We start from the raw sequence: 17288 nt of genomic DNA, 5'->3' as shown, positions 1-17288 counted from the left end.
CAATATATCAAAATTTCAGGTAATATTATATAATTTATTTTCTACTGCGTTATTTCCTTTTAGTTCATCTCGAATTAATGTTAAAAACAGGAAACACAATTCTCCCACTCTTTATCATTATTAATTTAACCGTTCACATTCTGTGATGTCAACTTATGTTACATATTATATAATATTATTATACACAGTAGCGGCTCGACGACTTTCTAGGTGGTGGAGTTTAGCCATTAATTGAGGCGTCTAATTACAAAAAGCGACAAGTCCACAATTCAATATTTTCGGGAAACAACGTTTTTATGTTTCAAGCTTCAATTATTTGTTTTAACGTGAGATTATTTTTTCCGTTGTATTATTGTCGAAATTAAAACTAAATGGCAATCTGTTGCAGCTGATAAACTCTTAAATGTAATAAATATAGGCAAAATAAAATTGGACGTAGCGCTACTTGTACCTCACTTTTGAATTTATTCCGCATAAGGCACATATTTCCGCGGTACTGTCACGCCCTTTTCAATATTGAAAGTTCCCTTATTGGTTGACTTAAACACGCGCGAAATCAACCAAGCTTTAAATAATATGAAATACAGACTTGGCGCTTTTTGAATTTATAAATCGAGACTTATATAAGAGACGAGAATATTTTTCTTCGTAAGGTTATGTTGCGTTTTGGAATTTATATATCAATACATATTGTGTACAATTATACAAAAATACGTGCGTATTTTTTTCTTGATTTTGACCAAATGTGGACTTATCGCTTTTTGGAATTAGACGCCTCAATTGTTAAATATACACACCCACCTACTTTCTCATATTATACATTAAGTACCAAGCTACTTATAATAATATAATTTTATTAATGAGGAAATGAGTAATTTATCAGAATATATAATTAATATGATTATCTGTATCGTTACTTAATCAATAATAGGGGTTATTTGATTCACTCCCCAGTATGCGTATACTAACGCCAATGCATTCACATCCTTTGTAGAATGAAGTTTGTACCGTGGTGATGGACTAGACCTGAGTTACCCCAGTCAGCGTAAAATAGACGCCATAGCTTTCTTAATTTATACATAGGTGTCACCGTGTAATGGGGCGTATTTTTTCATTAGTTATTTTTATAGCGCGTAGTCATCGTTATGCTATTGCATAATTTATAATCATTGCTTTATTTATTTGTATATTAATAACAAATATCTCTATAGACGGGTGTAGATGAATAAAATAAATTAAATTGTTCATTTATTTTAATCTAGTAATTTAGTAGGTATATTAATATGATAATGATAAAAATATTGTACGTGTATTTTTGACATTATAGCAATGTGGAGATGGTCCCTACGAAACCTTAAGGTAGAACCGTATTTATTAAATATCTACAATTATGCCATTAAACCATACACAATTTTAGATAATTTATAAATAGAAGAATATTTTTTATCGTCAATTTGTTTAGTCTAGTATTCACTTATTAACGTTAATTTGTCTAAATAAGGCTAAAAATTTAAATTTTTAATTTAAGAAATACATATTAGTAATAAAATAAAATATATAAATATTTGTCAGAAGTTGGATTCGAACCCACGCCAACAGAACTTCAATTCAAAATTACTGCAATCTTAGATCACTCGGCCACCGTGCTCGTCGCGATGATGTGAAAAATTGTAATAAAATAGTAATGGTAACATTATGCGTTACACTCAAATTTGGTGCATAGAATTTTATTTTAATTTCACGGCGAGCGGTAAAACATATACATGTTTAATGTAAATAAATAAATATTTAATAATTTTCACAGGTGGCATGGCTGAGAGTAGACACCCAGACTATCTTAACGATAGGCACCCACGTGATAACAAAGAACCATCGCATAGCAGTCACTCAAAGCGACAGAAGAGCCTGGTTCCTGCACGTGCGGGACGTCAGGGAACTGGACCGAGGATGGTACATGTGTCAGATCAACACCGACCCCATGAAGAGCCACACTGCATTTTTGGAAGTCGTTGGTAAGATATTCTTATATCTCTATAAACCAGTGGCGTAGGATGGATGTAGGCTGTTACGATTCGATATAAATAATGCACATTAAACTTTGTCAGTCATACGTATTTGTTTTCATTGCGGTGCTGTGAAAACATAGCACTTATTGTAACATTACAACTAACTTATTGTAATTGTTACAATATGTGCTAATACTTTGATACTTTCCTGCTCTAGATAGCGGTCGAAAGCAATCTTGTGCGTAGAATAGAAATTCTGATGCGCAGCACCATCTGCCGATTGTAACCTTAGTTCAATGAAAACAAATAAATATGACTGACAAAGTTTAGTGTGCACTATTTATGTCGAATCTTAACAGCCTACCTCCACCCCTCGCCACTGCTATAAGCGTAGTATTATACTAAAACCAATTAAAATATCTTGTATTACTAGAATTATTTTGAAGTAGGTTAATTTTAGCTAGAAAATGACAAATAATAAATTAACTAATTCCGGATGTTAAACATTGTATAAGTAAAACGCATCACGCTCTTCTAATTTCGCGGGAATTCCCGACTTTTGTTGACAATAATTAACGCCTTTAAATAAATTTCCCTCCAAAATAATCAGCCGGCGCACCAGATCCGGTTACATTCCGTGTCGTTATTAATATAATTTTAAAACCCGATTACACAATTAACCCATGAGCGAAGCACAAACAACGTCAAAGCATAATTTTTCAGTCAATATTATGATGTGAAATGTAAATATTGTCAAATATGGCAGGCTTTTGAACAGAATATTTGCCAATATTTTCAAATTATGCGTATTCATTGAAAGCCATTTCATTGATAAATAATATTTGAGTTCTTTATAGTAAATATGACGTATAAAATCAAAACCAACCATGTCCATTATTTGATAACGATAAAAATAGTATAATAATAAATTATACGAGTGTGTGAGATTAATATAATAAACCTATTTTTTTTCAACGAATAAGACAAGATTTGAGAATGTGTACGTTCTATAAAATTGACTATACCTACATAATTTCACAACATCTCATGCATAACTATACTAGAAAAAATATTTTTTAGAAAAAAATACTTGAACCTATAAATATCAGCTGCTGGCAGGGGCGGCTCTACCTTAAGGGTTCATAGAGACCATCCCCACATCGTTATCATGTAGAGAATGCGTAAAAAACATCCGATATTTTTATCATTGTCATAATATACCTAGTTAATTATGAATTATTTAATTTATTTCATCTATCTAAACCCGTCGCAATTTTAGAAAGATATTTATTATTAAAATACAAATAAATAAAGCAATAATTGTAAATTATGTAATTACATAATAATGATTACGCGGTATTAACATAACTTATTAAATTAAATAATCCCTATTTCACGGTGACACCTATGTAAAAATTAAGAAAGCTATGGCGTCTATTTTTCGCTGATCGGGGTCACTCAGTCCCATCCCATTGCTGCAGTACAAATCTATTTCTACAGAGTATGTGAATGCATTAGCGTTATTATACGCATACTAGGGACCGCATAGAATGACCCCATTGGTGAGTAAAAACGCTCGTTGTATGTTGTTGTTCAAAACTGATGATGGTAAATCTATAATTATTATTATTAATTAAGTTTTTTAGATGTGATTAAGTAACGACTCAGATAATCATATTATTTATTCTGAAAAAAAAAACTTATTTCCTTAATAATAAAATCATATTATTATAAATAGCTTCGTACATAATGTACCTACCTATAATAATATGAGAATGTAGGTAGGTATATACTTGTACATATATTTGGTAATTAATGACTAAACCCCACCACCTAGAAAAACGTTGAAAAATTATAATTGATTTCATTGAGTATTTTGTATAACTTAGTTTGATTATAAATTGACACCAGAACAGCTCAGGTCAAATGAGGCATTCCCTCTGTACAGTGGTCTCAAACATTGTAAAATGATTGTAAATCGATCAAAATCAGAGGTTCGCGGCGCGACTTTTCTCGCCGCCTGATGTGGTCAGTGCGATAATATTATGTGTGGCGCATAAACCATTAGGACCTATCTAAGCGATTTAAATTACACGTAATGCTAATTCTGGGTATCTGCCTGCTATTTTTATAACGTTTTTATTAGGTTGTATTTTTATTTGTCCATTGGTTGTTTATCCAGTACAAATCTTGCAATCGATTATTAACTAACTTCCCGACTAGACATTTGAAACTTTTAGAATATATCAGAACACGATGCCAATACATTTTTTTTATACTTTTAGTCATCTTTAAGTGGAATTGAATTCATTTTTAGTTAATTCTTTTTTGTATTAAAAGTTATTTCGATATCATTATTGGTTGTTAGGGGGTCCTAGCAACTAAATTATTAAATAATATATACGTGCGTTACTATGAAAATCAATATGAAATGACATTTCATTATTCAGTATTTCTATCAAGTACAAATTTTTTTGATCGTTTAAGCTAGCCAAGTCAAGTTTATATGATTCAACAGAAAATTTAAAAAAGTTGTAAGTAGGTATATGAAAAGTTCTTTTTATCTTGTAATTATAATACAATGCGATCTAAATATTGTTTTTTTAAATATAATATTTTTTATACTGGTAGTAAGTATATTAAGTCTTCAAAATCGATCAGTTTTCCCACCTCTAGTGTGCACTATTTATGTTGGATCTTAACAGCCTATATTCATCCTTTACCATTGATATAACCTAAAGTAAAGGAGTCTCAAAAACATCTTTGTACTCGTTCTACCATAAGGTTGTATGCCAAACGGATATATAATAAATAAAAATGATTATTTAAAATAAACCCTTTTGTTCTTTTATGTTGGATGTATATAATGGATCCTTTTTTGACTATTGGATAACCTTACGATATATAGTTTGGTTGATCAAATATCTATCAACTATCCTAAGCTGATAGTATTATTAAGGAACAACATAGTCTGAGGATTATATTCAAAATTCGTAGAAAGTTCATGACGTAAAAAAGTATTAAATTTGTGCCTAAACAGTAATAGAAACGTCTTTTAATGTCAGGCTTATTTCGGCTACTTACGTAAAATAATAAATACATAATACAGGTATTATTATATACTTTATTAAAAATCTTTAGAAAAATATTCAGGTAAAAAATCCATATATCTAATACGTCAAAAGAAGCTTATCTAATATTTCCATTAAAGATATTTTTTTGAATCAAGATGATACTATTTGTAGTTAGGTACCTACCTAAGAGCAGTGGCAAAAGGTGCCTGTTGAATGTAGATAGGCTGTGTTAAATAACTGAAAAAGGTCTTAGGATACCCATATTTCCAGTACTTAAATTTGAATTAAATATTGAAAATGATCAAATTTTTTATAATAAAATATTACACGAAATTTTTTTTTTCGACCATGTCCGATCCTAATATGATCATATGGGCCTCCACAGGGTAGATGTTTGTATTGGCAGATTTTTTTTTGTACGAGAAATGGATGTCAGCCACTTGCTCAACCCATTAGGTCCATACCCTGACACACACAAATTGAAAAACAATGTGTAGGTACTTGCCAGACCCAGGATTCGAACCTGGGACTAGGAACTAAGTTAACTAAGCTAACTAATGAAATATATCAATAATACCTATCTTTAAAAAGTTATGTTAATTAAACAAAATATTATGGAATTTAATGAAATTAACTAATACGATATAAAAAATGTATTATTAGTGATAGGGTTTTTTTACAAACACTTCAACAATTTATAATTTTGTTGACTTAATAGGTAGATGAAGAATTAATTGTATTCGTTGTCAGTGTGTATTTACATTTTTGATGAGTGCATATATTGCTTGAAAATGCCGAAAGGGAGAACCCGGGACGAAAAAACTACTCAAATGGAATAGTATAATAGTAGGTTTAAAACTTAAATCCATTAGAATTTAAATTCAAATTCCATCAAGTGCCTTTGGTCGATAGTATTAATATTAAAATTATAGTTATTTAATAATAACAATCAAAAAATCCCTTACGTATTGGTGTAACTAGCAAAAAATAATAAAACTGCTACTCTGCAAAATTCAATTACGAAAAAAGGAATGCAAAATATGTTTCATATCCGATTCCAGTGTCATGTGAATTTCAACATTTTTTTAATAAAAAAAAGTGAACGACAAAAGTACCTAGTGTGATTGTTGGACGGGATGTCATATAGTTTAAAAAAAATATGGATGCATAGTTTTTATTAAATTTTACGTGTCAAAGGAATATATACATGGTTATTAAGTTGGATGGATTAAAACAAACTGTAAAATAAAATTGCGCGGTGCACTATATTTTCTATAAAATCATTTGTTTTCATTTCATAAGTGTATAATATGAAAAATTTGAATACACTGGCAAATTTTATTATATTATTTATCTACTTACTTATCCCAAAAAATGTATACTGTAATAAGTTGTATTATTGATTTAATTTAAGAAAACGACACTTTTTTAGTACTTTTTCCGCTTTTAGTAAATAAATTTGGACCGATTTCAATGGCCTCAGGGGGACATTTTCAACTGAATAATCTTTTAAAAAACAGGCATATATTAAAATAAATTCATAAATATTTTTTAGATAACTATTTCTTTTATTAAACGAATAATTTAAAAGATTTAAGAATGTACCATTCTAATTATTGAACATACGTAATTCTGAAAAGAGATATCTGTGACGTCGGTTAGTAATTAAAGTAATAAGTACTTTAATTTAGAATACAAAAATCGATTGCCTACCGTAACTCAACTAAGAAATCGTTTATGAGCAGGTATTAATAAGGCCAATAGTTAAAGTTTGTCACAATTAAGCATGGCAGTCGTAGCATGGTGGTAATCATGGCCCCCACATCCTGAGGCGGGCCCCCAGGCTAGGATGTTTTGCGGGTAAAGGCAGTGTGATGCACTGTAGTAAAGTTTTCCAAATGGTGTACGCGGTAAAAATAAGGTGTATTTTTAGAAATTTTTGTATTTTTAATATGTAAATCCATTTTTATTATTATTATTTATTTGAATATGTTGTCGAGTATCGGCACATAGTTAAAAATTCCAACGTACAACCAAATATTTTAAATTATTAATAACATTGACGTAAAATAGCGCCGCAGGTGACTTTTTTTTACTATTAGAGCAAATTTGTGATCTGTGTTTATCTCAGTTATCTCGTGACGCCGGGCCCTTCCTGAGCCCGGGCCCCCAGACTAGAGCCCTGTCAGCCCACCCCTTGTGGGGGCCATGGTGGTAATGCACAGGGCGCGAAACCCAAGAGACATATGTTCAATTCCAGCCGGGTGTCTTTAATTTTTTCGAAAAAGATTTTTTCTATTGGCTATATTTTCTCATGAGTGTTTTCAGTAATTTATATTTTCATAAAATATTATTTTGTTTGGTGATAAATATTGAAATGTTATTGTAAGTACTTATTGCTTTTTTAAGTCAACCGAAATCCACCGTCCAAAAATACAGACGTCTAAACATCATCTGGGGGTTAATATAACGTGGCTATAGGGTAGTGGTATTACCTGGGGGCGAGCGATAAGGATTCTTGAAGGCGCCGCATAGTGTTAATTTGTTCTACCTGCTGAGCGATATATTGTTCAAAGAAGAAATACATAATATTATACTATTTTCACCCTTAACGGTGCATACTTTATTCGATTCTTTATTTTTCGCTTTATTGACCCTTACATAGTGGATAATGAAAACTGTGTGCAATATTCATCGCCCACAATTCTTCGCCGCTTTATTTTTTTTAATAATATACTTAACTGAATTTAATTTATTATGTATTTTTTAAAAAACTAATTTAACAAAATTGTTAAATTTAACAAAATTGTAAAGTAATGATAACCTATACTACAATTAATTATAATGATATTTTCATAATGTTTTTTCAAAACAAACATGTGTATTTATTAATAATATTATAATGATTATAATATTCGTTTATAAAAAATCTCTTAGATTAAAAATATTACTTAGTTATTTTAATGCATTATTGATATGTATTTTTATTGTTTAATAAATATTTATGTGAGCTTTATTAATATAAAATAGGTACTGTTCTTGTTGTAATTTAAAACTCATTCACTGCGGACCAGTTAATTAATATTTTATTACCACATTTAAATAACATGCTAATTATATATAATAGTCATCTAATGCCGACACGGCAGCCGTGTCGTCAGCGCTGTATGAGTTAAGTGGACTGTATGGATAGGTAGGAATACCGGATGTGTTGGTTTATGAACACCGAACTTGACGTTGTTTAAATTTTGTGGACGATCATAACCGTAATATGTGCACTGGTTTGAACACTTATTATATAATAATTTATGTTTACGTAATGATATTGTTTAAGCAAATTTTGTATCAATACTGTAAATTATAATATAGTTAAACACTAACTTGTTGCATTGACGGCTTTTAAAACACTGATTTTAACACTGTACTGGATTAATTTGGTGTCACTTGTGAGTGTTATTATTGTACGACCTTGAACATATGAAAGAAAGTTGAACCAGTGTTGAACCCTGGTTATATCAATTCATAATATTTGGTAGTGCTTTTTGCAGTGGAATGTAATTTGAAGGTGATGGTGGATTCCGAATCTAAGGGGGGGCGAGGTTTAACATGATTCCAGACACCGACCTTTTATGATGTTAATGGTGGCTCCATGGTCTGATTCACTATCACTAGCGCGGTATGGTTTGTTGGGTCACTTGATAGTACACTGTTGATGGATGATATATGAGGTTGATGAATGATGATAATAGGTTGTATGAATGATGACAGCCGGTATCACGGCTTGCCAGGTATTCAGAAGTATCGCTTGGACGACGTTCACACTGTATCAAGCTGACGCAGCCGTGGCCCACGAACAACTTCTGAATCAGTCTGTATAATTGAATTAATCAATAAAGTGGGGTTACAAACTACACGCACTAGTTGTATTGGGCTAACTGAATGTTATTTGCAATTACGGTCGTCTCATGACCCGTAATTGCTAGTCACCCTGATCTTGAGATAATAATATATAAGGATTCAAGGGTAGGTGAGAAGAAAGGGTGAATGCGACCACAATTTGGCCCAACAAATATTATTTCTCATATTATTATAACGTAACTATAATAACACATTTTATTAAACACATATTTATCAATATATGCGGTGTCTAATTTTAGAAGCGAAGGATTATGGGGTAAGAATTGTGAGTGATGAATGTTCTTGATAGGTTCAAAATACTCTTGGCAAATTTCAATTTCTAAAATAAGACGTTCTTGTCAGAGTTCTTTTAGCAGCTATCAAAATGGTAGTAATATTAAACACATGTTGCTAAGGGCCAATTATTTATAATTATTAATCAACAACTACGATGTAATGCGATATAGTATGTTCGAAATAAATTAATTAAATCCTGTATAATAATATTATAATTAATGTAACTGAGATAATCCGCACGCCCCTGATAACAATTCACCTAGTTAGTTAACCGTTTTTATGGAATCGTTCCCTTTGAGATACTAACATAATAATATTTAGTTTACACTTAGGTTACAGCTAATATTAGATATTATTAAATCGTCAGAAAGAATTCAATTAGTGTGTGAGTTATGAGCATGCTAGACGGCAGCGACTTGCCTGTGCAGTATCACTTTTATAGTGCTTTTCGGTTTGCGCGAGCTTCAGTTTTCCCGTCCATACACACTGACTTCCCGATACAAACCGGTTTGCGTTGGTAAGCTTGTGGTAAAGTATGTGCGTCTAGCCGGTGCTTAAGATTTTATAAATTTATAATGATATCAGTCATGCAGAAAATATAATATATGATAATCTACTTATACATACGTGGTTTGCGTTACACTATCGGAGGATTTTTGGAGTGGTCATTTTACCCCCGTTAATATAATATACTCATATGGTTGCGTTTAGATGTGTGTTGTGATATTAGATGTGTCTCTATTAAAGAAACACGCGTGGGTATTTATATCGTTTTGTATTTTGCATCTAGCACAATTACCACATATTACACGGCAGGATAACACAAAAGTATAAATTAATCTATGATTTACACCAACAGGTTGATAATGATACTTTTACATTTGATATTTTAAGAAAAGGACGAGCGTTTTGTAAAGTCTTCATTTTTTAAGCTCTCTTTGACAACTGTGTCATTTCCGTCTCGTTATTGTCAATGCTCTAAAAATGAGCATAGACAATAACATGTCAATTGTAGAGTTGTAATATATGAATGTTTACCGGTTCATTTAAAAAATAATAATAATTTGATAAATTTCAGTCAAACCAAGTTCATTCTGTATATGGCTACCTGAAAGCAACAGTGGTATAAGTAAAAAAACACTAGTTTTGAGATAATTGAAATTTAATATTATCATCAATCCAAATGAAATAAAATAAATATAAGTAACTATAAATTTACTATTAGTACTAACAGTTGAAAACGCCTCTCTGAGGCCGATGAAACCAGTCCAGTTATATTTAATAAAAATGGAACCAGTGTAATACAATTTGAGTTTTATTTAAACTAATAATACAATGCATTTCCACCGTGAATTAATTGACATTTAACACAGTAAAAGTCACTATATTATGTTTATTTCTGCGGTTAGGTAGAGATAATAATTTTAGGATTTTTTTGTATACCTAAATAAATAAACAGTGAGGTATCTCAGTTATCCGACTATTGCTTTGAAGATACAGGATATTGGTATTTAAAAAAATGGATGTTATTTAAAAAAAAATCTCAATTATTCATTATATAGATATTATATGACTTTTAGCAATCGATTGGCAAACTTATCTCAAAATCGATTTATTTCACTCTAGCTTCACTTTGTTTACTTTCCTTTTTCGTGTTTCACATGAACAAAAATCTTGGAGATGTAATTGTGATAAAACAGAGGAGAGAGATATGTGAATAAAAAGAGATTAGAGATATTGAAAGTTAAGAGTAGAGCATGATTAAAATGTATGAGTAAAGAGTAAAATATGATAATTAAATAGTTCAGGGCATGTGATCGCGCTGACAAATGTATGTGACTATCAGTGAACTTGTATCTGTGGAGTATAATAAAAAGGAATTAAAGTAGAGACTAAGAAAACTATGTATAAACAATACTTGTAAGTTTATGATAAAATTGATTAATGGTAAGGGCACCAAGTGCTTTCTATGTGTGTACATAACGAAATACCATATAAATAAAGAAAACACTATATTTAGAGATAACAATTGTTTATTATAGGCTAGAAAACATTGCATTTATTTAGACAAGTAATAATATAGAGACATGAAATTAAGGAGACTCGTGATTTTTGCTATGCGAACATATACAATTTTACAAGAACATTATAATAAAAATAATATGGGCTCATCTGCTGGTTCACTTGAAGTTGTAGACACTGATTTTAAAAATTAATGTTAATGAAAGTTCAAATGAAGCGAAAGAAATACTGATATTTAATGTGACCGGCGTCCGTACCGGCCGTGAACAAAGTAAGTTAAGTGCAGACTGCAGAGCTCCTTTCAGATCAAACGCCAGGGTAAAAGTGATAGAAATCGATAGAGGTCCATCCCTCATTGCCGCCAAAGTAAAAGAGTGGGATCAGCTCCGGCCGCAGGGTGGGGTTGGTGTGAAAGACACAACCAATCTTTCGTCTTCTTCTCTTGGCCAGCATTTATCTACTTTAAATTTAGGTATAGGTAGGTATCCACAACGTGACAGCGATTGTGATTAGTATCATAAAGTAAACGATGCCGTTGCTGAGTGAGTTGACGAAAGTATAATTGGTATGGAAAATATCGTATAGATTATCATCTGTAGAATAATAATTGAATCGCTACTAATCAAGCGTCTTATCCGGTGATACATTATTATTAAACATAATCGTATAATTCCATGAAACAACAATTAATATACAAAATATTATCGTTAGATGCTAATGTAATATAATATATATATATATATATATATATATTTATCAGAAGTAGATTAAATAGAAACCAATTTTGTAACACAGCGATGTGAACCGCTTTCCGTTTCCGGAATAAAGTCCGGACGGACTGTAAAACAAATTTATAAATAGGATTAATTTTACCTTTATTAAAATAATTTTAAACCGAATATTATTGTAATATTTGCATATTACGAATAATTTATTATGGTAGTAGTTCATATGTAATTAAATTAAACTCACGGTGTTTATAAATAAAAGAAAACGTTTTAACGTAAAGTTATTAATACATTTTATGAATATACTAGGGATGGCCATTAGATACTACAAAGTGTTTTAACCCAGCCGTTACTGTAATGTTACGTAAGGTTACCCAGCCTCTTTAATTGCAAATATTTCAGATAATATGAACGCACTTCGTCATCTTCATATTTTAGCTATTCACAAAATCATCAGTATTCATCATCATTATCATCAGCCTGGGACGATCCACTGATGGATGGAGGCACTGTCACGTACATTCAACAAACTTCGTCTATCCAGCGGAATTAAGGGCGTTCCTATAGGTGCTTAGTGCCCCTTGGATACCACTGATACCACTGTATGACGTCATTTGTCCAGCGGCTGTTCATTCGCCGAGCGACAATACAGCCCACTACTATTTCATCTGCTTAGTGACGTCTTTATCATCGTACTTATCTACTTCATTATCCATTATTTTATTTTGTGAGCTTTACGCGTCGTGCCTAATATTCACCTTTAAGTGCTACGTTGCGCAACTAATTTTAGAATTTCAAATATTAAAATCATCAATATTACCTAAATCTAATTAAAATGTTACTATTTTCAAAATATTTGGCATTTTATCCAGTGAATACATAATATTATAATAATTATTGATAAATATTCGTCACATTTCAGTTAACCATGCTATACATAATACTATATTGATGCAAGACTTAGGTATTCAGCCAAGAGTACTAGACCCGTCAGTGAACTGATGACCAGCCTTTTTCTATATAAGAATAATGTATTGAATTATTTGTATGATTATTATTAAGTTTGGATGCCTTTTTGATAATTTTAAAGATAACACAAATATAAAGTAATGATCAAGAAACCTTATTCGATGTATGTATGTTACCAAAATAAACACGTCCCTTTTACCTTCTGTTTTATTGTCAAACTCCTACGGTAATCCTAGGTGACATCATTAGAACGGACGGATTTTTTTAGCATCGTAAAGGAAAGGTTAATAATATTATGAATCGTTTAAAAAAGTGCTATGACGAATCAAACTACAATAGTTATTTTAGACTTACGAAAGTATTGTACTTGGGGTATCACATTATTATTACAGCTTTATCATGGGTTGTTTATAACATACTTACCCCTATAATACTTGTATTTATTACACGTATGTATATCTGTCTTCCCCAGTTCCACCAGATATCTTGGAATACCCAACAAGCGGTGACCTGGTGGCAAGAGAGGGAGCGTCCGTGACGCTGCGATGTGCTGCGACCGGTTCTCCCACTCCAAGGGTATCCTGGCGAAGAGAGGGTGGAGAGGCCATGCCTAATGAGCCAATCCCGCTCGAACATGGTGAATATAAACAATATAATATAATATAAATTCATGTTCAAAATATTCAGTAGCATAATATAACTACTAATAAAGCTATGAGTAGTATATTGTAGTCTTTCGACTACGGTTTACCTTCCAATGGATGACAAAAAACTATAAGTTGTGATTTCATTTCAAGTGAGTGACTTAGTATATGATAACGTTTTCATATATGCAGTTATCTTAACGGACGTATTTATTTTATTTTGTAATTAATATTTTTTACATTAAACCGAAAAAAATGTAGCTGAACATTTTTATAGCTTCCAAACAAAACAATTATTATTATTTAAATACGTTCAATTTATATTCTGGCTTTTATTTGCAATCACATGAGTGGGTATTTTCTTAAGTTTTACATTTTTTTATCTTTACTCGTAAACCGTTTGTTAAAAATGAATTTATATTAATAAGTGGAAACAATATTTTAATGGACTCAATCAACTTGTAAGTTAAATTAAATGGAATTGAGGTATTTTCTTAATAATAAATAAAACAAAGTATTTATAGGATTTCATAATAAAAAGCATTTGAAATCGAAACCTCATTAATAAGAAAATTGTGTACAATTTATAATTTCATAATATATAATTTTGTAATCGATTTACTCAACTTAGTCACGCTCTTGTATTCGTTTAATCCACAGTACAGTATTATTTACGCTTATTTTAACATCTTACTATTTTATAAGGATAAAGTCCTTTGATAAAGTTTGTTTTTTTTGATAACTTTATACTTCGTAAAGATATAAATTATTTTTGGTAAATTCTTTATTGTGAAATATTGGCTTACGAAAAACGTTGTCACATACTACGAACTTTTTGTTACAGGACATTTTTTTAAATTTTATATTGTTAATCCTCACATTGCTTCCTATTCTATACAGCAACTTCCATGGAGCTTTCAGCAGTTGGAACCATGTTCACGATCCCTCGAGTAAACAGACTTCATATGGGAGCTTACCTGTGTATTGCAACAAATGGCGTCCCACCCTCGGTCAGCAAAAGAATTACCCTCATTGTGCATTGTAAGTCTAAAAATAAAAATATAGTGTATAATTTTTTAGAAATCTTTTTTTCAGTTCTTTAATATAAAAAAAACTAACGTTTTATATGATTGCTTTACTTTTTGCAAAAGTATTTTTTATAATATGTAGATACGCAACTTCATTATGTATCAAATATATTATTTTAGATTTGCTGTTATTTACATATTTCAATTATACCACCTAACTACGAAAAAATACAAACAACTAAAATCATAAAACGTAAAATAATTATTTAAAATTACTATTATTACTTTAAATCTTTCAAAATCAAATTTAGCTTTCTCTTTATCTATGCCCGATTATGGTTCACATGTATGGTTCTTAAAATTAAATACAATCTAAATAAAAAAAACTTATATACCCCAGTTGATTTAAATGAGCCCTTCACTGGGAAAAGAGTATTATCTCATTAACGTTCATTTTTAGAAAATTAGTGGAAATGATAATTATTATGCCGTACTTGTATACATTCCAGCCAAAAATAATTATAACTGAACACGACGATTTCATTAAAAACGATAGTTTACATCACTGAAAATACATTCAGTTATTGCTAAAATATTGGTTTTAAAAACAACCTTCTTGTTAATTTTACGATATTTGTATTTTTTTTGATTCTAAATATGCCTTCAGAACGATCATATATTAACCCAATGCTTACGGGCCGCACAAAATTTAGTTTTTGCTAATTAATTTTCAAATGCAAATTAACACGTTAATTACAAAATTAATTAAAAGGGCCCGTAAGCATTGTGTTAAGATAATTCATTGTAAAAAAAAATATTTGCAATTTCGAAGTCATGACAGAAAGAGCTGGTGTTTTGTACCATTTCTTCGCACAGCAGTGGCGTGGTTTATGAACTTTATGTATTTTTATTATGTTGTTGAAATAGTATTAACTGAAAACTATTAAACATGTTTACATAATAAATATTATTTACAGTACATTACGACTTTTTTTGTATTGTGTTAGATTTGCCATGTAAAACAATGGTTTCAAAATACTAAAAAACTCTAACCATATATAATATCAGAAGCATACTAACTGTATTTTATTTATTTGTTGAATAGTTCCGCCAATGGTCTGGATTCAAAATCAGCTAATCGGCGCACGGGAGGGGGAAAGCGTTACTCTTGAATGCCACTCAGAAGCTTTTCCAAAGTCCATCAACTATTGGACGTTGGATGGTGAAATTATATCACAAGGTAGCTTACTCAATGGTATATAAACATTAAATAATATTGTAGAGTAGAATGTTTAAGAGACCTCTGTGCCAAAAACTAAATATTAAATACTAATTAAAGAAATTCTGAAATAATTTACAACTTCTCTAAGCCATACCATTATTTTCAACTTTGTATTATTGTAATATTATAATAACGGTGTTGATGTTATAAATTTTCTTTCTAAATATTAATATGTATATCGTGAAAAATGGCGTTTAGTTCATTTAACAATTCTACTCCACAATAATTATTTTAATTATTATTGATGTGTCATTTGATAAGGCAACATGAATTTTGATGTCAATCGTAGTGATTCTAATTTTTGAAAATCCGTTATTTTGGCGCTCTTGTTTAAATGAAATTATGATATTTATTTCTCCGCAGTCGATTTATTCAATAATTCCAAAAAATTGTATACTATTTGACACTTATCGAATTTCAAATGTATGTCTTTTCTCTTCCTTTATTATTCTCATTTTCTGTTTTATCTCAGATTACTAATATGCATAAATCTAAATAATTCTTAACACACATAGTATATTATAATATATATATATATAATATTCGTCTCGTTCAATATTATTTTTATTTTTCTCAAGTAATTAAATTATATTTTATATTCTTCTTACTTTATATTATCCTGTTAGGCTTTTCTACATTATAATTTATATACTATGGAAACTTTGCTGGTTGCAATATCTATCTCTTATCTAATTGTATACAGTCATATTCACAATCAAAGTAGCTATTTGTTTTCCTTAATAAATACAATAATAAAACAATCGGTCCTTACTAATCTTTTTCATGTCACACCACACCATTTATATAGTAGAGCTATTCTACTATGCCAAATTAATTCATTAGCAAATCTTACACTACACCGCACTTGCTTCGTCAGGGAGTTGTACCGGGTAGCTAGTATTAGTAGATTGACAGTTTTTTTAATTTCTCAGGTTTGTTAATTTTTTTTAAATATTGACAACATTGCAAAATTATTTTAATTAATTAATCTAATTAATTTAATTTATTGTGAAATTGTAGTGTATCGTTAGATCAAAATGAAGTATATTTAATTTGAAGGTTTTAATTAGTGTCAAAATCAACAAACATTTTTGTTTTAGAGTGTGTCCAGAAGAAATTTCTTTGACATCTTTATTTTCATGTATATAACAATAATTTTTCTTTTGATAATTTGTCGAACGATTATTATCCGACTAGCTTTCTTCGAGGCATACTCGCCGTTTATTATCTTAAAGCTCGTAGGTCACTAATGCTCTTAAAGAATTTTCCTCTGCACTCTTGTGGTATAGTTTCCAATCGTGATAATCTGATAATTTATATGCACCTGTCAATTTCAATGCG

General features: G+C 30.4%; 1 protein-coding gene across 1 annotated transcript in view; it reads left to right on the top strand.

Moving 5' to 3' along the window:
- LOC147073147 (lachesin-like) overlaps positions 1-17288 on the top strand; it is a 232917-nt gene that overhangs the window by 205834 nt on the left and 9795 nt on the right. The window contains exons 3-6 of the mRNA XM_085945295.1: positions 1805-2012; positions 13466-13630; positions 14538-14678; positions 15771-15905. Of these exons, the coding sequence (XP_085801421.1) occupies positions 1805-2012; positions 13466-13630; positions 14538-14678; positions 15771-15905 (649 nt within the window). The remainder of the gene's footprint in view (positions 1-1804; positions 2013-13465; positions 13631-14537; positions 14679-15770; positions 15906-17288) is intronic.

Source organism: Rhyacophila brunnea, unplaced genomic scaffold (assembly GCF_057557595.1).
Source record: "Rhyacophila brunnea isolate RB1 unplaced genomic scaffold, BYU_Rbru_1.0 scaffold_18, whole genome shotgun sequence".
Taxonomy (NCBI): Eukaryota; Metazoa; Arthropoda; class Insecta; order Trichoptera; family Rhyacophilidae; genus Rhyacophila; species Rhyacophila brunnea.
Note: the sequence above shows the minus strand (reverse complement) of the source record. Positions and strands in the feature narration are given on the sequence as shown.